The following is a 27,311-nucleotide window of genomic DNA, read 5'->3' as shown; positions in this document are numbered from 1 at the left end:
CAGAAAAAAAACACACCTCTGAGCTTACCTTCTCTGTGGACTGGGAGGTACCAAAGAAGATGGGGATGAAGGCCAGCCAGATGATACAGGTGGTGTACATGGTGAAGCCGATGGGCTTGGCCTCGTTGAAGGCCTCCGGCACGCCTCGAGTCTTGATGGCGTACACTGTGCAGGTGACCATTAGCAGCATGCTGTAGCCGAGCAAGCAGATCAGAGAAAGATCAGAGATGTCACATTTGAGCACGCCACGGGCCATGTCCGGATTGGCCATGCGCTGGTCCTCGTAGTCGATGATGGCCTGAGACGGGTCCACGCCAAACCAGATACACACCCCCAGTAGCTGCACCGAAGTCAGGCTGAAGGTGATGACCAGCTGGGAGGCTGGGGAGATGAACCTGGGGGCGCTCACCGACATGGATCCCTGCTCGAAGATGCGGTAGATGCGGTTAGTCTTGGTGAGCAGGGCTGCGTAGCTGATACTCATCCCCAGACCCAGGAAGATCCGTCTGAGGGAGCAGATGCCCACGTCAGGGGCAGATATCATGAGAAAAGTGGTGGCGTAGCACATGAAGATACCTGTCAGTAGAACGTAGCTGAGCTCGCGGCCTGACGCCTTGACGATGGGCGTGTCATTGTAGCGGATAAAGGTGACCACCACAAACAGAGTGGCCATGATGCCCACCACGGAGATGAGGACAGGTATGACGGCCCAGGGGGAACTCCATTCCAGCTTGACAATGGGGATGGGACGGCAGGCCGTGTGGTTCTCGTTGGGACGCAGGTCAAAGCGGCACATCTTGCAGCTGTAGGTGTCTGCCTGGTATTGGTAGCCATCGCAGCGCTCACAGTGCCAGCAGCAAGGGATGCCCTTCACTATCTTCTTGCGTTCTCCGGCCTGGCATGGGTGGCTGCAGATGGAGTAAGGGATCTGACGACCTCCACCTGGCCAGTGCATTGCTCGGATCTGATTGAGATGGAGAGGAGAGGAGGGATACAGTCAAACACTTCTCAAATAACTAACACTATAACCCATACACAGTCTCTTCTTGTTTAATGAAAATTGCCACTGGCATGCAGTTCGTTTTGGGGATTCTCCTCTCCCAAACTCTATTTGCCTTTTTAAAACAGTATATTTAGCATCATGTTATTCCCTTTTTTGCCATCGATGGTTGTTGTTAAATTCATAGGCGGCAAACTCATCCCCAAATGTGTATTTCATTAACAGATATAAGAATCCTAATTGACTAAAATATCCTTAGGAAAGAGAATTGGTGCACACTACAGTAGGTGCCCAGGACTAGAATTTACAACACCATTCCATTCATTCTGTGTACACAGCATTGAAAGAGGTACAGACCCAGATCAACTCCATAGAGACCATGTCAACTCCATAGAAACCAGGTCAACTCCATAGAAACCAGGTCAACTCCATAGAAACCTGCTTATTTTTTTCTTTCCATCTTTCTTAGCCCAAGGCCATCTCTTCTTATTCCATTTAATGAAGCATTATTTGCGGGGCCGGTTTCATGTAATTCATTGTTATAGCTTTGTAACCCCCATGTGTCCACAATTGCACACTATTGTTTCCCTAAGACAGTGGATGGTGTCTGAAGTCACTATAGCAATGTATCGGTTTTTAAGCTCTTATTGCTTTCTTTTCATTTCAGTCTTTGTTGTTAATCATTAAAGCACCCTCTGGATGTTTTCAACTTTAAAGATGTGTGCACAAAGCCAGTAGCAAATGGATCAGGAGGAATTACTGAGCCAAGGAAGCGCTGCAGTAGAACCAACAGACGACAACAGCCAATCATAGCTGTGTCAGGAGGAGAGCCACTGACACACATGGTGAAACCCATGAAGGTAACGTGAAGGGGATGAGTCTGATAATATATCTAAAGTACAGTATCTGTAGCTACTGTATGAACTATAAAAAACAAGTGCTTACATTCAGATAGAGCTGGTCGGTCCAGTGCCCGATGATTTTGTACTCAGCTGTTCGGTTTCTGATCTGGTACTGGTAAATCTCATAGCGACCAGGGGCGTCTCCATTCCCATTGAAAAGCACTGGGTTGCCAGCAATGCCTGAGGGACGAAGGAGAGAGTCAATTAATTCTTCAACAAAAAAACAAGTGTTTTCTTGCTTAATTTGTATTGTAATTGTCACAGGATCAGTGTGTGGAATGTGCAAACGTTTGCGGCTGACCAAAATAAACTGTGTTGAAATGTAATTTCTCAATTCAAGAAAGTGTGAAATTTTGCTTGTGGGGTGAGGAGAGAATAAGTGGCTGATTTTAAATTCTCTCTCTGCTCTGTTCTGTCTAGAGGCATCTGCCTTAGTCAAATCATATTTGCAGTCACTCCATTGATTTCAAATTGTTCTTCCATACTCTATTCTAAGTGAGAACTTTGTGTGTGGGGATTATTTTTCGACTGACGTTAACTGCACTGTGTTACTGTGTGGTCTTATCGCACCCTGCAATTTTTTGGTGGTGTTGAGTTTGAATTTGAGTTTATTTTATTTTTACAGGGACAGTGCACATTAATCAACGTTTCAGTAAAATTGCCGGTTTTAGCCAGCCGGCTGATTTTCAACCACAGTCCTTGGGCAGGTTATTAAAAACAATTACAATATAGACAATCATTGAGCAGTGAGCACACGCAGAGCAACATAGGACAAGCAAGATGTAGCATACAGACAGAGCAACATAGAACAAAAGCAACAAGACAAGATATTGTTCCAATAGGTTTTAGCATGAGAGATATAGTAATCGTATGTCATATGACTTAGCAGCCAAAAGGAGCCCCCACTACAAAACAAACTATCAAATCAAACCCAGCTTCATTTGTACAGCACATTTCAGACATGGAATGCAACACAATGTTCTTCACAGGAAAAAATAAAATAAAAATTGAAATATTTACTACACAAATATAAGAGGACAAAAAAACTAAAGAAACTGAACGACTAAAAAGCACCTTAAGAAAGCAAAGCTAAAAAGGTGTGTTTTAAGATTTTTTTAATTTTCTTTTAATGTCCACAGTTTAGGCCCCCCTCAGGTTCTCTGGCAGGCTATTCCAAAGGCTGGGGGCATGGTAACTGAAGGCTGCCTCTCCATGCCTTTTGATCCTAGGCTTTGGGACAGTTAAAAGGCCAGTGCCAGAGGACCTGAGGGACCTATTGGGTGCATAACTTAAAAGCAGTCTGACATGTATTGGGTTGCACAATCGTGGATTGATTTAAAAACCAATAGAAGAATCTTAAAATGAATTCTAAAACGTACAGGCAGCTAGTGCAGAAACGTTAAAACCAGTGTCATGAGTGCTCTCAGTTTGGTCTTGGTCAGTAACTGGGCTGCAACATTCTGTATGTTTTGCAGTTGATCAATGGCTTTCTTGGGTAGACCAGACAGGAGAGCATTACAGTAGTCAAGCCTGATTGTAATAAAATAATTGATGAGACTCTGTGTCAGCCTGAGAGAGAAATGGACGCACCTTGGAAATGTTCCTCAGGTGGTAAAAAGCTATTTTGGTCACATTCCTAATGTGTGAATCAAAATTAAGTTCAGAATCTAAAATAACACCTAGGTTTTTTACCTGGTGTTTTACCTTTATTGCACTTAAATTAAAATGTGCGGCCATTCTCTCTCTCTGCTTTTGCTGCAACAATAAGTACCTCAGTCTTGTCTTGATTTAGCTGGAGGAAGTTGTGAGCCATCCAAGTATTTAAATCACTAATAGATTCTAATAATTTATCCGTGGAGCTAAAATCCTCTGGTGACACAGAGATATGTAAACTTTTGTGTCATCTGCGTAGCAGTGAAAATCAATGCTGTGTTTTCTGATAAAGCTGCCAAAGGGTAATATATATATATATATATATATATATATATATATATATATATATATATATATATATATATTAGGGATAGCCCCCTTTTTTTCAATTTTCGCCTAAAAGGACATACCCATAGCTCAGGCCCTGAAGCAAGGATATGCATATTCTTGGTACCATTTGAAAGGAAACACTTTGACGTTTGTGGAAATGTGAAATGTGAATTGAACACAATAGATCTGGCAGAAGAAAATACAAAGAAAAAAACAACCGTATTTTTTCCCTACCACCATCTTTGAAATGCAACAGAATGGTCACACTTCCAGCCATCAATCTGGTTGTAATTCCGATGGTGTACACAAGATGCCAGCAGTATATGTGAAGTGTATGTGCAAATGTGTAAAGACGGATAACTTGAAGTATGAGCAAACTACATGACATTTAGTGTGAAGTCACCCAGGTACATTTGGACAAATCGTGAAGGAGACATTTGCATTCATATTACACTTTTCTGCAAGAATATTGTCAAATCTGTATACTTGAACTTTGATTTAACTTTTCCAGTATTAGTAGCCATATTATAAGTTAAACATTTGCAAAACAACCAGTTTTCTGAATATTCTTATAATTTTGGTTATAATTTTTGTCCAAATGGAAAGGGTATGCTGTCGCAAAAGGTTAGCAGCTACATTCTGCGACAGATACAGGGTTTCCAGATACTCCCATAAAGCCCAGCTCATTGTCTATCTAGCTAGCTTTGTTTGACCCCGATTGGTGCTTATTTTGACAAAGTTAGAGTCGATCAAGTGAAGACCGCCCGCGTCATCGGCGTGCCATGAAGGCGTCGCTCTCTGACCAAATTTGGTATCCCATAGGATATACTACACCCCTAATGATATAGTGAAGTCTGGTTACGTTCTAGGATCTCTGAGGAATACATACAAATGTGATTTTAGGGTTAGATTTCCACAGATTTCTTTCTTAGCAAATTGAACGAGTGGAAATACAAAATCTATCGTGCATGCTATATGGACCTTTTTAGGATATGAAAAATGATTTTATCTAACAAACGACACTTCATGTTATCTCTGCGACCCTTTGTTTGATAAATCACATCAAGATTTCAGAATGTATGTACACATTTCACCTTCAGAGGTGAATTTATCAAACCTATCATGGTGAAAAAAGTGTTTTGTTGTTAGGAGCTCTCCTCAAACAGTAGCATGGCATTTTTCCGCAGTAATAGCTACTGTAAATTGGACAGTGCAGTTATATGAACAAGAATTTAAGCTTTCAGCTGTTATATGGCACTTATATATTAGATAGCCTTTTTATGATATTAGAAATATATTTGGTATTTGGTATTTTATTAGGATCCCCATTAGTTGTTGCAAAAGCAGCAGCTACTCTTCCTGGGGTCCACACAAAACATGAAACATAATACAGAATGACATAATACAGAACACCATTAGACCAAATACGACATTCTAAATATTAAACATTAAAACCACACAACCACATTTCTGTTCCTGAGATACTCCTTTATGATAATAAAACTACACAACATTTATTTCCCTAAGATGCCCCTTGAATATATTAAGTATAGCATCACTGCTCTCTGCTGAGGATACAGAGGAGTAACTTCCACTTCAAAACTCAAGTTTGAACATGCAGCAGCAAACCGCCATCCACTGATAAAAGGCATAAGGCGCTGGCATTTCTCTTGTCATGCCCAAGCTTATCATTACGTCTCCCCAAGCACAATCGGCGTTCCATTTTATGAACAAGGGGAAAAGCGTGGATGATCGCGGCGGTTTGGGTTTCTGCTGATGACTGTTTTTTTTTGTTTAGCTTAGGGCGGAAAACGTATACAGCAGCCTAATCCACATCTCGATGAGTCAGCCGCTCTGGATTAAGGCACGATTGTGTACTCAGCCGTGCCTCAGTGACAATGCAGCCCACATCTCACAGTTATATGAACAGATGAGAGGGATTAGAACAGATTTTATGTTTGAAGGAGATATGTTTATACAAGCACTCTCCACAACTGAAGTGTTGATCTGCATTTGTATCCAGTAGTTCAATCATAGTATTTTTCTGTAAAAAAAAGAAAACTAAGGCATATAGCTCTCCACCCAGCCTAGTTGGAACTGTGTATTAAGGGGCTTGTTAAGGCTTTGAGGCCGTAGCCCATGACATGCCACTGGGTACCATGCTGTCACTGTGAGAGGAAAATGGATCCTGACCTCCACATTGGTCCTTTCAGACACTAATGCAGCACCACAGTCTGCCACTGCAGATGTAATTACATTTAACAGTTTATAGTCTTTTAGTGCTCCATTCTGAAGTTGGCCCAAAGCTTATTGTCATCTCTTAGCCAATCTGTTCTCAAAATGGACCGTATGTTCATTGTATGCATTCTAGTATGCATGGCCTCATATCTGTATGAGCTTTAGCCAACTCCTCTGACTAGCGTTGTCATGCAGGCATGTTGTTGTCATGCAATCTTGTCATACATGGTATGACAACAATAGTCAGAGAAGCTGGCTAAAGCTCATGCAGATTTAGGGACAGGTCAGTGGCGACCCGTCATTCAGGTTCAGGTGGGGCAGAGCCTGTTTTGAGCACCACATGTTTTGCATTTCATTTTGGCATTCATTCATGTCACATATCAGTTTGCAAACAATGTAAAAAAAAGAGGTATCCTTGAGTTAGTAAAGCAGCATACTCTGTTGAGTAAGGCTGCTCCAAAATGCAGGTGTTCCAGCCTAGCTCAGTGCTTTCTGTGGTGGAGCCAGCTAAAGTACAGAGTGGTTTGGAAAGAATCAGTGACTAAACACTATTTTTGCTTCACCTGCCTGCTATTCGGTGGAGAGGTATGTGTTCCAAGTCTAGGATTAAGGATAAAAAAATCTGTATAAAAGGGTCTCTTTTCCAACCTTAAAAGGATAAACATTCACACACAACATCATGGACCAGAAAAAGTTGACTACATCGACCATGCTGTCAATCCAGCATGATTTCTGCCGTGTTCAAAGCAACAGGGAACTGGATTGACAGAAAACTGAAATCTCCGACTTCCGACTTCAGTGCATTGAAGACAACTGTGAACTCAGAAAAAATGAGCTCCGACTGGGAAAATACGTTTTGAACGTTCATCCAACTCGGAATTCCAAGTCGAGAACTAAGGCCTCTTTCTAGAGGATCGACGTTTCGACCTGAAGATCACTGACGTCATTATTCAAACGATTTTTTCCCCAAATTCCCAGTTGTCTTGAAAGCACCATGAATCCAGAGAATGCCAGACTTTGATTACAAAGTTTTCCCACAAGAAGGACTGCCGCGCCACCTTCCTGTTCAAGTGAGCACAGCACAACAATTGTGAATCCAAAAATATGTCTTGTATGCTGCTGCACAAATTATGTAACGTGCCAGGATATGTATACTGTAGCTAAGAAAGTAATACTGAGTGTATTACTCAGCAAAACTCAGCAAAAAAGAAATGTCCTCTCACTGTAAATTGCGTTTACTTTCAGCAAACTTAACATGTGTAAATAATTGTATGAACATAACAAGATTGAACAACTGTGACATAAACTGAACAATTTCCACAGACATGTGCCTAACAGAAATGGAATAATGTGTCCCTGAACAAAGGAGGGGTCAAAATCAAAAGTAACAGTCAGTATCTGGTGTGGCCACCAGCTGCATTAAGTACTGCAACAGATTTGCCCGTTCTTGTTGTGAGATGTTACCCCACTCTTCCACCAAGGCACCTGCAAGTTCCCAGACATTTCTGGGGGAAATGGCTCTAGCCCTCACCCTCTGATCCAACAGGTTCCAGACGTGCTCAATGTGTAACTCGGGCAGTTGTTGTTGCCATCCTGTACCTGTCCCACAGGTGTGATGTTCGGATGTACCAAATCAAATCAAATCAAATGTATTTGTCACATACACATGGTTAGCAGGTGTTAATGCAAGTGTAGCGAAATGCTTGTGCTTCTAGTTCCGACCATGCAGTAATATCTAACAAGTAATCTACCAATTCCACAACAACTACGATGGTATGGAGTACAGTATATACATATGAGATGAGTATTGTAGGGTAAGAAAACATATAAAGCAGCATTGTTTAAGGTGGCTAGTGATACATTACATCAGGATGGCAAGATGCAGTAGATGGTATAGAGTACAGTATATACATATGAGATGAGTAATGTAGGTTATGAAAACATTATATAAAGTGGCAATCCTGTGCAGGTGTTGTTTCACGTGGTCTGCCATGATCAGCTGTCCGTCCTGTCTCCCTGTAGTGCTGTCTTAGGTGTCTCACAGTACGTAGATTGCAATTTATTGCCCTGGCCAAATCTGCAGTCCTCCTGCCTCCTTACAGTATGCCTAAGGCACGTTCTCACAGATGAACAGGGACCCTGGGCATCTTTTTTTTTTTCCAGAGTCAGTAGAAAGCCCTCTTTAATGTCCTAAGTTTTCATAACCGTGATCATAATTGCCTACTGTTTGTAAGCTGTTAGTGTCTTAACGACCGTTCCACAGTTAATTGTTAATGGTTCATTGAACAAGCATGGGAAACAGTGTTTAAACCCTTTACAATGAAGGTCTGTGAAGTTATTTAGATTTTTACGAATTTTACGAAGGTCCTGAAAAAGGGACATTTCTTTTTTTGCTGAGTTTAGTAGCCCATGTTTCTCACCCTAAGAATTTGTTCCCTCTCCCCCTCAGAACTTGACCTACTGTTTTGAGTTGGTGGTGCACATGTAGCTTATAGCCTGTTTTAGAGAAATGTCATCATTGAATATTGTAAGATCTTTCATTGTCTGCTTAAATGCCCCCGTTATTTATCCTACAGTTCTGACTTGGTGTACAGGGAGAATACTGTAAGAACGGCCCATGTTGTGTATTCTGTTGCTGTCCAATTCAAAAGTGACCATGATGAGATGATAGGTCTACATGCACTGTGAACTGTGCTCCATACAGATATGGGCTGTCTGTCCCCCCTGAGCATTGATTCATTATGCCGAGGCCGTAGAGAAGCCAGAATTAGACATTGCATATAATTTAACAGTTCCATTTCACACCATGCTGTTCATAGAAATACTGTCATGTATTAAAATGTACTGGTTTCTCACAGTGGTTTTGGGCGATAAATCTCGGTAAATCTTGGTAACCGGGTTCCCTCCATTCAACCTTAGTAGAGAACATATTTATTTAAGCAAGTCAGCCATATCAGCTATTGTTTTTAAAAAGGTAGTAAATGAGACTGTATGAACTGTTTCGCTGCCAGATGAGGCTCCACTGATAGCCAGGTGTAGTGGTGTTAAGGATTCACTATGATTCACTCCATGGTGCTAAAAGGAAAGCTCCACTGTTGGGACAGCTTTATGTAGGCCCTAACAGTTTGTGGGAACCATTTATCACCGTTATAGTGCAATTCATGTATTGTTTAGTGTTGTGTTGTGTAGTGTAGTGGCTTTGCTGACACGCAAACCATTTTTTGTTGAGTTTGCCCAACCAAGATTGACATGCTAAAATCGCCACTGGGGCAGGCTACAGTACATATCTTCAGATGCATGACAGAAACATGCCAGTCCAGACTTACAGCTCAGAGAACTTCTCATGTGTTTTATGGTACTTCGCTTTATCAGTGTTCTCCAGAACTTCATTTAAAATGCTTTTGCTGTGATTTTAGGACTTGGGAGGAGAGTTGTTCCCGGTGTCACGCCCTGACCTTAGAGAGCCGTGTTTTTTCTCTATTTGGATAGGTCAGGGTGTGGGGTGGGGTGGGCATTCTATTTTTTTGTTTTGGACGAGTATGGTTTCCAATCAGAGGCAGCTGTCTCTCGTTGTCTCTGATTGGGAATCATACTTAGGCAGCCTTTTCCCACCTGTGTTCGTGGGTAGTTTTGTATTTTGTACCTGACGGAACTGTTGGCTTTTCGTTTTGGTCCACTTCTTCCGACGAACGCCGTTACAGAACTACCCACCAACACAGGACCAAGCAGTGTACCCAGGACGTAATGGCATCCTAGTCTTATGAGGAGATTAGGAGGAGTATATCCGGGGCTTGGGATGAAATAGTGGCAGGAGAAAAGAGCCTGCCAGGGAAGCAGGTGGAAGCAGGGAAGGAGGGACAGCTACGAAGTCGGGAAGGAAGGCCACAGAAACCCCAAGAAAATGTTGGGGGGGGGCACATGGAGCAGTCGGCGGAGCCGAGGAGTGAACCAGAGCCAATCCGGGAGAAGAGGGAGAATTTGGAGAAGAGAGAAATGGGAGAGTTGTTGAGTTGGTGGAGGATGCACACATTTTTCCCAAAGGAACGTGTTGTCAGTTTAGTGCCACCTGAGTCAGCTCCCCGTGCTCGTCCTGAGAAGTGTGTTGAAGTTCCGGAACAATTGATACCGGCTATACGCACCAGGTCTCCAGTACGTCTCAACAGCCCGGTACATCCTGTGCCTGCTCCTCGCATTCGCCCTGAGGTGCGTGTTACCAGTCTGGCGCCACCTGTGCCAGCCCCACGCATCAGGTCTCCAGTGCGCCTTCCCAGTCCAGAGCTTCCGGCGTCAGTTCCCAGTCCGGAGCTTCCGGCGACAGTTCCCAGTCCGGAGCTTCCGGCGACAGTTCCCAGTCCGGAGCTCCCGGCGACGTTTCACAGTCCGGAACCTCCTGAGACGGCCCGCAGTCCGGAACCTCCTGAGACGGCCCGCAGTCCGGAACCTCCTGAGACGGCCCGCAGTCCGGAACCTCCTGAGACGGCCCGCAGTCCGGAACCTCCTGAGACGGCCCGCAGTCCGGAACCTCCTGAGACGGCCCGCAGTCCGGAACCTCTTGAGATGGCCCGCAGTCCGGAACCTCCTGAGACGGCCCGCAGTCCGGAACCTCCTGAGACGGCCCGCAGTCCGGAGCCTCCAGCGACGTCCCCCAGTCCGGAGCCTCCAGCGACAGTCTGCAGTCCGGAGTCTCCAGCGATGGTCTGCAGTCCAGAGTCTCCAGCGGCAGTCTGCAGTCCGGAGTCTCCAGTGACGGTTGGCAGTCCGGAGTCTCCAGTGACGGTTGGCAGTCCGGAGTCTCCAGCGGCAGTCCAGAACCTCCAGCGGGGGTTCCCAGTTCAGAGCCTCCGGCGATAATCCACGGTCCGGTTCCTCCGACGACGATCCACGGTCCGGTGATACAAAAGCGGAGGGATCAGCTGGCGGAGCGAGGGCTACGCCCTGAACCGGAGCCGCCACCGAGATTAGATGCCCACCCAGACCCTCCCCTATAGGTTCAGGTTTGCGGCCGGGAGTCCGCACCTTTGGGGGGGTACTGTCACGACCTGACCTTAGAGAGCTGTGTTTTTTCTCTATTTGGTTAGGTCAGGGTGTGGGGTGGGCATTCTATGCATTCTATTTCTTTGTTTTGGCCGAGTATGGTTTCCAACCAGAGGCAGCTGTCTCTCATTGTCTCTGATTGGGAATCATACTTAGGCAGCCTTTTCCCACCTGTGTTTGTGAGTAGTTGTTTTCTGTTTTGTATTTTGTACCTGACGGAATTGTTGGCTTTTCGTTTTGTTATTTTTGTTTGTGTGTTTTCTTTGTTTAAAAAATCATGAGCTCTTACCACGCTGCGCTTTGGTCCACTTCTTCCGACGAACGCCGTTACACCCGGTTAAGTGATGTATTAAGTAAAACTAAACTGAAAATAAAATTGTATTTGTCACATGCTTCGTAAACAACTGGTGTAGACTAACAGTGAAATGCTCACTTACGGGTCCTTTTCCAACAATGCAGAGTTAAATATAAGATTTTCAACCCAAAAAATTATAATAATGAAAATTGTGACAAGGAATAAATACAGTGTGAGAAATTAATGAAAATAATGAGTAAAAATAACATGACTATACATAGGGAGTAGAATTTACAGGGAGTACCAGTACCGAGTCAATGTGCAACACATACAGTGAATTCGGAAGGTATTCAGACCCCTTGACTTTTTCCACATTTTGTTACATTACAGCCTTATTCTAAAATGTATTAAAAGTTTTTTTCCCCCCTCCTCAATCTACACACAATACCCCATAATGACCATACAAAAACAGGTTTTTAGAAATGTTTGCACATTTTATTTAAATAAAACACTGAAATATGACATTTACATAAGTATTCAGAACCTTTACTCAGTACTTTGATAAAGCACCTTTGGCAGTGATTAAAGCCTCGAGTCGTCTTGGGTATGACACTACAAGCTTGGCACACCTGTATTTGGGGAGTTTCTCAAATTATTTTCTGCAGATCCTCTCAAGGTCTGTCAGGTTGGATGAGAGTGTCGCTGTACAGCTATTTCCAATTTCCAAATGCCTGAAGGTACAACGTTTATCTGTACAAACAATTGTACGCAAGTATAAACACCATGGGACGACGCAGCCGTCATACCACTCAGGAAGGAGACGCATTCTGTCTCCTAGAGATGAACGCACTTTGATGCGAAAAGTACAAATCAATCCCAAAACAACAGCAAAGGACCTTGTGAAGATGCTGGAGGAAACAGGTACAAAAGTATCTATATCCACAGTAAAACGAGTCCTAAATCGACATAACCTGAAAGGCCGCTCAGCAAGGAAGAAGCCACTGCTCCAAAACCACCATAAAAAAGCCAGACTACAGTTTCCAACTGCACATGGGGACAAAGATCGTACTTTTTGGAGAAATGTCCTCTGGTCTGATGAAACAAAAATAGAACTGTTTGGCCATAATGACCATTGTTATGTTTGGAGGAAAAAGGGGGAGGCTTACAAGCCGAAGAACACCATCCCAACCGTGAAGCACGGGGTTGCAGCGTCATGTTGTGGGGCTGCTTTGCTGCAGGAGGGACTGGTGCAATTCACAAAATAGATGGCATCATGAAGAGGGAAAATGATGTGGATATATTGAAGCAACATCTCAAGACATCAGTCAGCAAGTTAAAGCTTGGTCGCAAAATGGGCCTTCCAAATGAACAATGACCCCAAGCATACTTACAAAGTTGTGGCAAAATGGCTTCAGGACAACAAAGTCAAGGTATTGGAGTGTATCCTATAGAAAATGTGTGGGCAGAACTGAAAAAGCAAGGAGGAAAAAGCAAGGAGGCCTACAAACCTGACTCAGTTACACCAGCTCTGTCAGGAGGAATGGGCCAAAATTCACCCAACCTATTGTGGGAAGCTTGTGGAAGGCTACCCGAAACATTTGGCCCAACTTAATCAATTTAAAGGCAAGGCTACCAAATACTAATTGAGTGCATGTAAACTTCTGACCCGCTGGGAATGTGATGAAATAAATCAAATCTGAAATAAATCATTATCTCTACTACTCTCTACTATTCAAATTCTTAAAATAAAGTGGTGATCCTAACTGACCTATGACAGGGAATTTTCACTCTGATTAAATGTCAGGAATTGTGAAAAACTGAGTTTAAATGTATTTGTCTAAGGTGTATGTAAACTTCCGACTTCAACTGTATATCTCCTCTTTCAGTCACCACACCTGAAAACTTAAAATCTGCAAAACATTTCAATAATTTTTCTTCAGAAGTTTCCTGAAGGATATTTCCGTCTACAGAAACAGGGTCCTGAGAGCAATCTTCAAAAAGCAACCATTTGCAGTCATGGAAATGTAATTGAATGCACTCTGTGCACATTGTTTAGCGTTTCTCTTCATGCAGTCCATTCTCCTCTGAGTCATTTCTTGTGCAGGTGCCAAGCCGAGTTGAGCCGACCGATCCCATCTAACAGTGCCCACATTCACACTTCCACATACTTAGCCTGTGGACTCACTCACACTCCATTTGTGATATTAGCTGCAGAGAAGTTCAGCAATCATTAATCAGGGTATTTTTCCTGATATTTTATAGTTGCTTTGACCCTCGTGATTCAACCTCTCATTTGCCTGTACATGAATAGTATGTCACTGGACTGAATACTATAGGCGAGTCTCTCTGGAGAGCAGAAACAATATACAGTAGGCTATATATCAACAATCATGAGTTAAATGTCAGGTTCGACAGACACGATAAGCTGATTCAACTTGATAGAGGTATGTGAGTCTTGTGTGATTGTAATGTTCACAATGCCCCAAAGGTATTCTGTGCAAAGGTTAAGAAAATATTTCAATGGGGAATTCTGTTTGTTACAAACTAAACCTTGGAATTCAAAGAACAAAACATTGTGTCCTATCCCTGTCTCTCTTTCCTTAATGTTTCACATCAGCACTGCCATGTGCTCATGTGTGCTCCATGTTAAATTACAGTACTTTTTCAAACTCATTATGAATTATCTGATTAACTAATTCTATGACCATGAAATCTGTGACCATGGCACCTAACGAGGCCCTTAGCGACCTCCGCTGGTGCACGTACAGACAAGCACACAGAAGGCTACACTGGAGTGATGGAGTGATCATGCGGTAAACTGTAACTCTGGCCTATTCGGTCCACTGACTGCTGTTTCTAGTTTAATAGGTGATGATTATGGTTAGAGTTATAATCATTAATCCGACATGTGCTTGTTTTGCATGACTTTGCAGGTGCGACACCTTGGTGCATAGAAGGCAGCTCAGCTCGCCACAACACACTAGTCGTTAATGCCTAATGAAATGTACATCACGAGGCCCATGTGCAGAAAGAAATGCACACATATCTTCCACTACACTGTGCTCTCCTGCTCTCTCGCAAGCTCTCTCCCATACGCTCTCTCTCTCTCTCGCTCTCACCTACATTCTGTCTGCATGATTACTCCATTTCAGTAAATGGAACTTGTCTATGTACAAGTGCTCTCCAGCTGGGTTGTAATACGCAGCGACCAGACTCATGAGAAGAGGACCTTGGTTAATGTCCTCAGAGTACACCTATTACCATCTAAATGTTTTGTACTAATGAATTTATGATACAGTATTTACTTTAATTTGCTATCTTGTATGTGTACATGTAATTGAGAAACAATATTAAGTAGGAACTAGTTGAGATTACATTTAAAAGTTATACCATTTACAGTGCTTTCAGAAAATATTCATGCCCCTTGATTTTTTTTCACTTTTTGTTGTGTTACAGTCTGAATTTAAAATGGATTACATTTAGATTTTTTGGGGCACTGGCCTACACACAATACCATATAATGTGAAAAGCTGAAATGTCTTGAGTCAATAAGTATTCAACCCCTTTGTTATGGCATGCCTAAATATATTCAGAAGTAAACATTTGGTTAACAAGTCACATAATAACTTTTATGGACTCACTCTGTGCAATAATAGTGTTTAACATAATTTTTGAATTACCTCATCTCTGTACCCCACATATACAATTATCTGTAAGGTCCCTCAGCAGAGCAGTGAATTTTAAAGACAGATTCAACCACAAAGACCAGGGAGGTTTTCCAATGTTTCGGAAAGAAGGGCACCTGTTGATAGATGGGTAAAAATAAAAAAAGCAGAAATTGAATATTCCTTTGAGCATGGTGAAGTTATTAATTACACTTTGGATGGTGTATCAATACACCCAGTCACTACGAAGATACAGGCGTCCTTCCTAACTTAGTTGCCGGAGAGGAGGGAAAACCCTCAGCGAGTTTAATGGCTTTCTATAGGAAAAAGCTGAGGATGTACTGTATGAACAATATTACAACACATGTGACAAAGAGTTATGTTTGGGAGTTATGTTTGCTACATTTGCAATAACATCTGCTAACCATGTGCATATGACCGAATATTATTATTTATTTTTTAAATCCAACGCATAACTGACTGCCAATCTCCATATTTTCAAGAATAGTGGTGGCTGCATCATGTTATGGATATGCTTGTAATCGTTAAGGACTGGGGCGTTTTCAGTATTAAAAATAGAAACGGAATAGAGCTAAACACAGGCAAAATCCAAGAGGAAAACCTGTTTGTCTGCTTTCCACCAGACAGTGGTAGATGAATTCACCTTTCAGCAGGACGATAACCTAAAACACAAGGCCAAATCTACACTAGAGTTGCTTTACAAGAAGACAGTGAATGTTCCTGAGTGGCCGAGTTACAGTTTTAACTTAAATCTGCTTGAAAAATCTATGGTAACACTTGAAAATGGTTGTCTAGCAATGATCAACAACCAATTTGACAGAGCTTGAAGAATTTTGAAAAGAATAATGGGCAAATATTGTACCATCGGGTGATCTTAGAGACTTACCCAGAAAGACCCAGAAAGCTGTAATCGCTGCAAAAGGGGATTCTAACAGGTATTGATTCAGGTATGAATACTTATGCAATGATAAAATTCTCTATTTCTTTTTCAATACATTTGCAAAAAAAATGTAACCTGTTTTGACTTTGTCATTATTGGATATTGTGTGTAGATGGGTGAGAAAAAATAAACATTTGCAAATGTATTAAAATTTAAAACCGGAAATATCACATTTACATACTGTAAGTATTCAGACCCTATACTCTGTACTTTGTTGAGCACCTTTTGCAGCGATTACACCCTCAAGTCTTCTTCAGTATGACGCTAAATGCTAGGCACACCTGTATTTGGGGAATTCCTCCCATTCTCCTCTGCAGATACTCTCAAGCTTTGTTAGGTTGGATGAGGAGCATCGCTGCACAGCTATTTACAGAGATGTACGATCGGGTTCAAGTCCGGGCTCTGGCTGGGCCACTCAAGGATATTCAGTGACTTGTCCCGAAGCCACTCCTGCATTGTTTTGGCTGTGTGCTTAGGGTCGTTGTCCTGTTGGAAGGTGATCCTTCACCTCAGTCTGAGGTCCTTAGTGCACTGGAGCAGGTTTTCATCAGGGAGCTCTCTGTACTTTGCTCCGTTCATCTTTGCATCGATCCTGACTAGTCTCCCAGTCCCTGCCTAGGAAAAACATCTCCACAGCATGATGCTGTCACCACCTTGCTTCACCGTAGGGATGGTGCCAGGTTTCCTCCAGACGTGATATTTGGCATTCAATCTTGGTTTCTTCAGGCCTGATAATTTTGTTTCTCCTGGTCTGAGAGTCTTTAGGTGCCTTTTGGCAAACACCATGCAGGCTGTCATGTTTCTTTTACTGTGGAGAGGCCTCCGTATGGCCACTCTACCATAAAGGCCTGATTGGTGGAGTGCTGCAGAGATGGTTGTCCTTCTGGAAGGTTTTTCCATCTCCACAGAGGAGCTCTAGAGCTCTGTCAGATTGACCATCAGGTTTTTGGTCACCTCCCTGACCAAGGCCCTTCTTCCCCGATTGCTCAGTTTGGCCGGACGACCAGCTCTAGGAAGAGTCTTTGTGGTTCAGAAGTTCTTTAATTTAAGAATGATGGAGGCAACTGTGTTCTTGGGGACCTTCAATGCTGCAGAAATGTGTTCGTACCTTTCCCCAGATCTGTGCCTTGACACAATGCTATTCAATCGATCACCTGCTTGCCCGTCCAGCATCACTACTCTGGACGGCTCTGACTTAGAATACGTGGACAACTACAAATACCTGGGTGTCTGGTTAGACTGTAAACTCTCCTTCCAGACTCACATTAAGCATCTCCAATCCAAAATTAAATCTAGAATCGGCTTCCTATATCGCGACAAAGCATCCTTCACTCATGCTGCCAAACACACCCTCGTAAAACTGACCATCGTACCGATCCTCGACTTCGGTGATGTCATCTATAAAATAGCCTCCAACACTCTACTCAACAAACTGGATGCAGTCTATCACAGTGCCATCCGTTTTGTCACCAAAGCCCCATACACTACCCACCATTGCGACCTGTACGCTCTCGTTGGTTGGCCCTCGCTTCATACTCGTCGCCAAACCCACTGGCTCCAGGTTATCTACAAGTCTCTGCTAGGTAAAGCCCCGCCTTATCTCAGCTCACTGGTCACCATAGCAGCACCCACTCGTAGCACGCGCTGCAGCAGGTATATCTCACTGGTCACCCCCAAAGCCAATTCCTCATTTGGCCGCCTCTCCTTCCAGTTCTCTGCTGCCAATGACTGGAACGAACTGCAAAAATCTCTGAAGCTGGAGACTCATATCTCCCTCAATAGCTTTAAGCACCAGCTGACAGAGCAGCTCACAGATCACTGCACCTGTACATAGCCCATCTGTTAACAGCCCATCTATCTACCTACCTCATCCCCATACTGTATTTATTTATTCATCTTGGTCCTTTGCACCCTAGTATCTCTACTTGCACATTCATCTTCTGCACATCTACCATTCCAGTGTTTAATTGCTATAATGTAATCACTTCGCCACCATGGCCTATTTATTGCCTAACTTACCTCATTTGCACTCACTGTATATAGACTTTTTGTTTTCTTTTGTTCTACTGTATTTTTGACTGTATGTTTTGTTTATTCCATGTGTAACTCTGTGTTGTTGTATGTGTCGAATTGCTACGCTTTATCTTGGCCAGGTCGCAGTTGCAAATGAGAACTTGTTCTCAACTAGCCTACCTGGTTAAACAAAGGTGAAAAATAAATAAATAAATCCTGTCTTGGAGCTCTACGCAAATGAACCCTGGCTGAATTGAATCCTGGACGTGTGTGAGTAGCGGGTATACATTTCAGAACCAGAGTACTAGGTATTGTGATGCAGCAGCGAGAGTCGCACGGAACTTTTTGCCCGTTGTAAACAAGCTAGCTTGCTAACGTCATGTAGAATGTGCGTATCGCAAATTGCATCCTGGAACAGTTATTTTCAGGTGTTGTGAAAGCAAAACATATTTTGTAAAATTCTCGCAAATGCTCCAAGAAACTGAACTAGGGAACTGAATATCATAACACCTTTAGTGTAAAGTCATTGGCTGACGTGAAGGCTAGATCTTCAAGTTCTTGTGAAAAACTAGCAAATCTGACTCTTCTGAAGGAATACATGAAGATGGACAGGGGAGAGATGCCGGATCGGGGCTTGCCACCCTAGGAAATGTAACATTTTTAAATCACCTGAAACAGATTTCTATTGCAATCTAGTAGATCCATTATCATCTAAGCATTCCTCTTTACATGTTCCATTGTCATTTTAATTAATGATGCACATTGATTCTTTAAGAACTTTATTGCCTTAGGAGTTTAGTAGAACTGCCACATGTAAGGGATAAACGCTGATGTTCCGTACAACCCAGTCTGTCACGACTTCCGCCGAGGTCGGTCCCTCTCCTTGTTCGGGCGGCGTTCGGCAGTCGACGTCACTGGTCTTCTAGCCATCGCTGATCCGTCTTTCATTTTCCATTGGTTTTGTCTTTATTTTCTACACACCTGGTTTTCATTATCCAATTCCATGTTCATGTATTTAACCCTCTGTTTCCCCCATGTTCGGTTCATGATGGCTGGTTTTTCCACAGGTGCTGTGTTAGCCTTCCCTGTAGCTCAGTTGGTAGAGCATGGTGTTTGCAATGCCAGGGTTGTGGGTTCAATTCCCACGGGGGGCCAGCACAGAATTTTTTTTAATGTAATGTATGCATTTAAGTCGCTCTGGATAAGAGTGTCTGCTAAATGACTAAAATGTAAATGTAATGTAAAATGTTCACCTGTGCGTAATATTTACCATTGGTTATTGGTCAAGTGTATTTGTTTACCTTGTGCCTTTATTTTTTGAGTAAAGTACATTGCTCACTCATTTTGCTCTACTGCGCCTGACTTCCTGCACCAGCTACACTCACCTTCTGACACAGTCGCTCCAGTTGGTATCCGTTTTTAAGTACCTTGGCATCAGACTTGATTCCAACCTCTCTTTTAAAAAGCAGGTGAAAAAGGTACCTAAAATAATAAAATTCAACCTAGCGTGACGACCCACTCTGTCTGCCAAATTCTTTCTCTTTGCTCTTGTATTACTTAAAAGGATGTGGTCCCGTGTGGCTCAGTTGGTAGAGCATGGTGTTTGCAACGCCAGGGTTGTGGGTTCGATTCCCATGGGGGACCAGTACGGAGAATTTTTTTATGAAATGTATGCATTCACTACTGTAAGTCGCTCTGGATAAGAGCGTCTGCTAAATGACTACAATGTAAATGTAAATGTAAAGTTGTTGGGCGGAGCAGGGAGGGTTGTCAGCGAAATGGGACACACCTAGGCCCGGGTTTGTCCCGGGATGAATACACCTTTCCCCCATTCATGGAGGAGACTCTCTCCATGCAGAAACACTGTTGGATTTTGGTTGTGGCATTTTTGTGGCTGTTTTGTTTGTTTGCTTTGGCACCATTCAACACCCCTCATTATCACATCGATGCACGCAACTACTCACTTACACCATTGTTAATTGTATACAGGTTACTTCAGTTAATAAATATATTTTTGATGTATAACATTAAAACCCATTCAGTCTGTCTACAAACAGGCTCTCAAAGTGCTTGGGCCCAATAGCCATCATCACTGTTACATCCTCAAGCATGAGCTCCTTCCTGTGTTGGGAAAATATTGTGCAATAGACCGACGCATATCTTGTATTTAAGATCCTAAATGGCCTAGCTTCCCCTCCACTTAGTACTTTTGTCAAACAGAAAACCCAAACCCATGGCAGCAGATCCACAAGGTCTGCCATGAGAGGTGACTGTCTTAAGGAAAAACACCCTTAGTCAATCTGCTTTCTCTGTGAGAGCTTCCCATGTCTGGAACACACTGCCATCAGACACACACAACTGCAGCACATGTTATCCATTGTCTGCAGTTTATGAGGTGTGGAGACACTGTTTGTTGCTTTTATGTATTTTGTTTTGTTACTTTTTGTGCTATTGCTCCGTCTGTGTGCTACGTGTTGCTTGTCCTATGTTGCTCTGCATGTGCTGACTGATCATTGTTTGTCTGTATTGTTATTTTAATTGTTTTTAATAACCTGCCCAGGGACTGCGGTTGAAAATTAGCCGGGTGGCTAAAACCGGCACTTTCACTGCAACGTTGATAAATGTGCACTGTCCCTGTAAAAATGTAAATAAACTCAAACTCATTCGATTAGTTTGATATTTATGGTCTCATTCGTTCTTTGTGTTCCTTTGCCATGCTCGCTGGCACTGTTCTTATCCCTTGCTTGCTAGTTTGCCAGAAAGCTACGGCTAACACAGTCACGACCTCTGCCGCCAAAATAACAGCAAAGTAGCAATTTTCTATTGACATTCATTTGAATACATCCATAACAATGACCTAATGATAAAACATGGGCTTAAAAAAAGTTTTGTAATTAATTTTACATAAAAACCTAAAGAGGAAAGTGCCCCATATTGGCATGACGCCTCTGGTTCTAAAGCACAGGTGTCAAACTCATTCCACAGAGGGTCAAGTGGCAGCGGGTTTTCACTCCTCCTTTGTACTTGATTGACGAATTAAGATCACTAATTAGTAATGAACTCCCCACACCTCTTATCTTAATTCAAAGGAAAAAACAAAAACCTGGTTAAATAATGGACAGAACACGTTGGGTTATTTTGACCCAGCCACTTGGGTTGCGTGAATAACACAACAAATTGGGTTGTTGGGATTACCCAAATTTGGGCTAATTTAACCATCAGTTGGGTATTTTTTCTATCTAATGCTGGGTTGATTTAGCACCTGGGTCATTTTTAATATAATCCTTAGGTTATTTTCAAGAGGTCTGGCTTCTTAAGGGCATGTCTTTCAGCTAGATCTTATTGGCCAACCACGAGCACAAATGCCATTGCTGTTCATGATGTTAAGTTTGTATACTGCAAATGCAACTTAAATACCATTATGATTATTTATTATAATAAGGTATACCACCTTACTGCATCCCAACAATGAGATTTACATTGGCTTTTATGGAACTAATACACTTCTGTAAGTGTTATTGAAGATACAAAAATGTAAATGTTCATCCTTAACATGTGATAAACAGAACAGATTAACAGGAATGGCATTTACTCTCATGGGTGACTAAAAACAACTGTCTGAAAGCCGCGCCCCTACTAAACTATGCCTCCAGTCTTCTGATCTCAATAACCCAGCACCAATAACCCAGCAGTTTTTAAAGAAACAACCCAACTAAGTGACCCAACTCCTGCTAAACCAACAATTGGGTCAACCAAACAACCTAACACGTTTTTGTGCACTTCCCTGAGAAGTGGGAAAAAGAAGCACACAGTGCTTTGTCATTGTTCCACAGTCATTACTGCAGTGTCTGTGGAGACTGACAGTCGAAAGGCCACTGCATTCTGTCTGCAGTAGAGGTACAAATAAAAAATAAAAAGCATACAACAAATGTTTCTCAGATGCAGAACAACGATAGAAAGCTTCATTCAATCGCAGCCCATTGAAATGTCAAGCTAGTCTTTAGAGCATGAAAAGGGAGAGGTACAGTAGGCACGAGATGGGAGGAGGTGCTAGGAGGGGTTGGGACCAGGGGCTAGAGTGAGGTTGGAAACTTTGATTCCTCTGTCTTGGCTGCTGAGTGAGCCAAAATGAGACATTTGATAAGTGGAGTTTCTAGAAAAATAATAACAGCAAGACATCAAAGAGCCTACTTAGTACATACTTATTGAAATGACAGAAGGATAAGCATCCTCACACTTGAATAAAGAGGAGTTCTCTCTCCTACTGTGTGTGTTGAGATACAGCTGAATCGGAAGTTTACATACACTTCAACCACAAACTATAGTTTTGGCAAGTCGGTTAGGACATCTACTTTGTGCATGACACAAGTCATTTTTCCATCAATTGTTTACAGACAGACTATTTCACTTATAATTCACTGTATCACAATTCCAGTGGGTCAGAAGTTTGCATACACTAAGTTGAATGTGCCTTTAAACAGCTTGGAAAATTCCAGAAGATGATGTCATGGCTTTAGAAGCTTCTGATAGGCTAATTGACAGGCGACAGGCAGCAGTTAGCCTAGTAGTTAGAATGTTGGACTAGTAACTTCACAAAATAGATGGCTTCATGAGGAGGGAAAATTATGTGGATATATTGAAGCAACTTCTCAAGACATCAGTCAGGAAGTTAAAGCTTGGTCGCAAACGGGTCTTCCAAATGAACAATGACCCCAAGCATACTTCCAAAGTTGTGGCAAAATGGCTTAAGGACAACAAAGTCAAGGTATTGGAGTGGCCATCACAAAGCCCTGACCTCAATCCCATAGAAAGTTTGTGGGCAGAACTGAAAAAGCGTGTGCGAGCAAGGAGGCCTACAAACCTGATGTCAGGAATTGTGAAAAACTGAGTTTAAATGTATTTGGCTAAGGTGTATGTAAACTTCCGACTTCAACTGTATATAGATAGTCCAGAGTGGAAGTCCACCGATATTCCTAGATAAGATTGTTGATGATTGTCGGCCCGCCAGAGATATGGCCGCCACACTATGAGTAATTACATTACCACAATGCTTTGCTTGGGAGGCTGTTGTCGTTTGACCTTTTTGTCGTTCATACTTTATCCTGGATGCTTAAAACATGACATTGTTTAAAAGGAGTGACACATTAGACCCTGTATGAAAGCTCTACAGTTAAAACTCAGACTGGGTTATAATTACATTTCAACAGAGACCCCGAAAACCGAACACAAAGTCAACAAACAGCCCAAACGTGTGTGTTTTGGTTATAAATACTTATCTGATGAGAAGAAGATAAATATTGGTTTTTAGAAATTGCCCCCCAGTGTGCTATCCCCATCGCCCAGGTAGTTGGTTGTACGAGGCCATGTTAAACATACTGATGTGTGCTGCTGATGATGCAACAGGATGAAGTTGCCTGTAACCCAGAAACAACCCACTTGTGTGGCACAGCATCTACATCCAGATTGGTCTAGTTGTTAGTGTAGTTAGTGTCGTTTCCCTAGATGGTGTCTTCAAATATGTCTAGCAAACACATGCAGTTGCTGTTTTGATTTATCTCCCCTTAGGTGATAAATGTTTCTCACATATCCAGCACAATGGGGTCTTTTGTAATAAATGTAATCAACAGCCCCCATAAGTGTTTTTTTGCCAAACATTTATTAAATATGTTTCACTAGGATTATGTATTTCAAGGGGCTGCCCCCCTTCAAGGGTTTTTCTGTGCTCTCCAGAGAGCAGCATTCTTTTCTCTCCATTTAATCGATTTGAAACTAATCTCTGTAATACCTGGAAAGATATTTCCTCTATTTGTTCAAGAGGCCCTATCTTGACATTTTGTTATTTGGAAGGAATCCGAAAACAGGGTTTTTACGTTAGGTTTTTAGTCTCTTCCTCGCCTCCTCTCCGTTTAGATATATGTCTTCAACCTAGGGTAAGTATTTCATATCATGTAAATAATCTCACTTTATGAAATAATCACAGAAAAACACATCACAATCTGATGAAATAGTGAGGAAATTATTGCTTTAGCATAGTGTGTGTTTGTTTGTGCATGCATGTCTGGATGTCCTATTTGCGTGTGTGTACATACAGTACATACGAGCCTGTGGATGTGGGTGTGTGCACCAAGTAAGTGGCTGACCTGCAAAGTTAAGCATCCGGATGTGTTTGAGCAGTAGAGTGCCGTTGATGGGGTCCATCCTAGAGCAAAGTCCCACCTTCCCTGGACAGAGCTCCCTGTGCATGTTGTGCAGCGCGTGGGCCATGGAATAGACTGCATCGATCACAAACTGCACCTTCCCCTCTTGTTCGTAGTTGGAGTCCTTCCCTATCCGCTCCTGATCTGTAGAGCAGAGAGAGAACCAAGTTAGGTATCTGAGAAATGCAATACGTTATAGCATTGGTTACCAACCCCAGTATCATATTTTGCTTCATAGAAAAGTGGATCCGAATCATATGAAGAGTATTACATGTGATAGTTCACATTATGTTAAAAAAATAAAATAAGAAATAATACAGCAATGCAGTATCAGGTAGACAGACCTACATGTCTTTGAATATTATGTCAAATTACATTTTATGTGTGCATTGAATTTGTATTGCGTTGATCCTAACAGTGGGTGATTATTACACACAGGTAGCGATTAGCCTCCATGCTGTGATGGTTTTTGGAGTTCCAAATCAAGGAAGGAAATAACATCCTTTTGCTGGTCCTCAATTTTTCCATTGATAGCCTTGTCAAGAAAGTGTTAATTCAAGGCCACACTAGTGTGACTGCTATGAGGCAATCATTACACCCATATTGAATTTGATCTTTAAAATGTGTATTTGCAATGGTCATCAATCTGGCACTAAATAATTGCAGATTGTTATTCCATCAGCTGCGGTGCCATGTCAAAAATAAGAGTCCACTTTAGAAACTTCTTCAGGATTGGTGCCCCGTCCTCGGGATGGTTGAGCTAACGTAGGCTAATGTGATTAGCATGAGGTTGTAAGAAACAAAAAAAATCCCAGGATAAAGACATATCAGACATGGGCAGAAAGCTTACATTCTTGTTAATTTAACTGCACTGTCCAATTTACAGTAGCTATAACAGTGAAAGAATACCATGCTATTGTTTGAGGAGAGTACACAATTGAAAATGTATGAATAAACAAGTTATGCACATTTGGGCAGTCTTGATACAACATTTTTAACAGATATGCAATAGTTCATTGGATCACTCTAAAACTTTGCACCTACAGTGCTGCCATCTAGTGGCCAAAGTCTAAATTCTGCCTGGGCGAGATAAATTCATTATGGCCTTTCTCTTATATTTCAAAGATGATGGTACAAAAAACTTTTTTTTTCGTATTATCTTTTATCAGATCTAATGTGTTATATTCTCCTAAATTCCTTTCACATTTCCACAAACTTCAAAGTGTTACCTTTCAAATTGTATCAAGAATATGCATATCCTTGCTTCAGGTCCTGAGCTAAAGGCAGTTATGTTTGAGTATGTCATTTTAGGCAAACATTTTTTTTTTAAAGGGGTGGATCCTTAAAGGGTGAAGTGTGTCCTTTTTTGGGGGGGAAAATGTCTACTACTTTATTTTACCAAGCAAGTCAGTTAAAAACTTCTTAATGCTAGGGGGGCAGTATTCGGAAGTTTGGATAACTGAGGTGCCCAAAGTAAACTGCCTGTTACTCAGGCCCAGAAGCTAGGATATGCATATGTCTGAATTTAACAGAACTGATTTGGCAGGCGAAAGCCCGAGGCCAATCCATCCAGGAAATAATTTTTTTGAGGTCATTGGATTTTCCAATGCTTTTCTATGGGAAACCCGAATTATTAGGACCCAGATTGCATTTCCTATGACTTCCACTAGATGTCAACAGTCTTTAGAAATTGTTTGATTTTTTTTGTTGAAAAATGAAGAATTAGTCGTATTCTTTCTAAGTGTCACTCAGGTGGACTCTAGTCTTTTGGTCTGCGTGGATGAGAGCGTGCTCCTCGTTGTTTGTAGGCATGTTGGGCGAGTTGGAACCGGTGTATTTCTGAATCAAACGTGCCAAATAAACTGACATTTTTGGGATATGAAGAAGGACTTTATCGAACAGAACGACCATTCATTGTGTAACTGAGACCTTTGGGATTGCAAAAAGATGAAGATCTTCAAAGGTAAGCGATTTATTTTATCGCTATTTCTGACTTTCGTGATGCATCTGTTTGGTTGGAAAATGTTTTTCATGCTGGGCGCTGTCCTCAGATAATCGCATGGTATGCTTCGCCGTAAAGCCTTTTTGAAATCTGACAAAGCGGCTGGATTAACAAGAAGTTTATCTTTTAAATGATGTAAGACACTTGTATCGTCATGAATGTTTAATATTAGGAATTTAGTATTTTTGAATCAAATCGATCCCGTTAACGGGATTCTAGCCGTAGGGGATCCCTAAGAGGTTTTTAAGAACAAATTCTAAGGCACTGATATGGATTTCCTTAGACCGCTGCGCCACTCGGGAGCACGATACTTAAGACTGTCATTGGTTTTGTGAGCTGTATGACCTATGGTTACTCCGGTATGAAGAGGGCTGATGAGAAGGATAGACAGACAGACAGGTGGTAATGTTTGGAAATTACTCTATGCCTGTTTCCCAAATGGTACCCTATTCCCTATATAGTGCATTACATTTTACCAGAGCCCTATGGGCCCTGGTTAAATGTAGAGCACTACATAGGAATTAGGGTGCTATTTGAGACACAGGCTATGCCTATTTAATCACCACCAACTGGACACTGTATACTCTCACAATGCCAGGTCCACAGTCACACTACCAGTTCCTTGTCAATCTGAAATGTTAGGAACTCAGTGTGTAAAGTAAGTGAGCAAAGTACAGTACGCAGCTAAGCCAGTTCTGTTTGACCCACTTAAAAAGAGTAAGACCTTATAATGGAAGTCATGGCAGAGAGCCTGAAGGCATCAAGCAAAATGCATTACTCTCCATTAGTTTAGCGTCTAGGCATTCATGCACTGACTGCCTCTCACAATTAGCTAGAAGATAAATGTTTAGCTAGACCACTGCAGAGGAGCCAATCAATTCCAATATGAGGAGTGTAAGGTCTTCTTCTCAGAGAAATCACATTAGTAAACTAAAACAATTTTTACTAAAACGTTCTGTTTGTCGATGTCCATATGTTGGTTGATGAATCATAAATATATGTGAATCATAAATATACAACA

General features: G+C 42.1%; 1 protein-coding gene across 2 annotated transcripts in view; it reads right to left on the bottom strand.

The window, feature by feature from the left end:
- The window catches only part of LOC106582707 (metabotropic glutamate receptor 4), a 360,285-nt gene that overhangs the window by 23,844 nt on the left and 309,130 nt on the right, over positions 1 to 27,311 (bottom strand). For both annotated transcript variants that reach the window (XM_014166038.2, XM_045705684.1), the window contains 3 exons: positions 24,232 to 24,432; positions 1,946 to 2,082; positions 29 to 964 (listed from right to left, as the gene is read on the bottom strand). In XM_014166038.2, the coding sequence (XP_014021513.1) occupies positions 29 to 964; positions 1,946 to 2,082; positions 24,232 to 24,432 (1,274 nt within the window). The remainder of the gene's footprint in view (positions 1 to 28; positions 965 to 1,945; positions 2,083 to 24,231; positions 24,433 to 27,311) is intronic.

The sequence above is a fragment of the Salmo salar genome, chromosome ssa22 (assembly GCF_905237065.1).
Source record: "Salmo salar chromosome ssa22, Ssal_v3.1, whole genome shotgun sequence".
In the NCBI taxonomy this organism is placed as follows: domain Eukaryota; kingdom Metazoa; phylum Chordata; class Actinopteri; order Salmoniformes; family Salmonidae; genus Salmo; species Salmo salar.
Note: the sequence above shows the minus strand (reverse complement) of the source record. Positions and strands in the feature narration are given on the sequence as shown.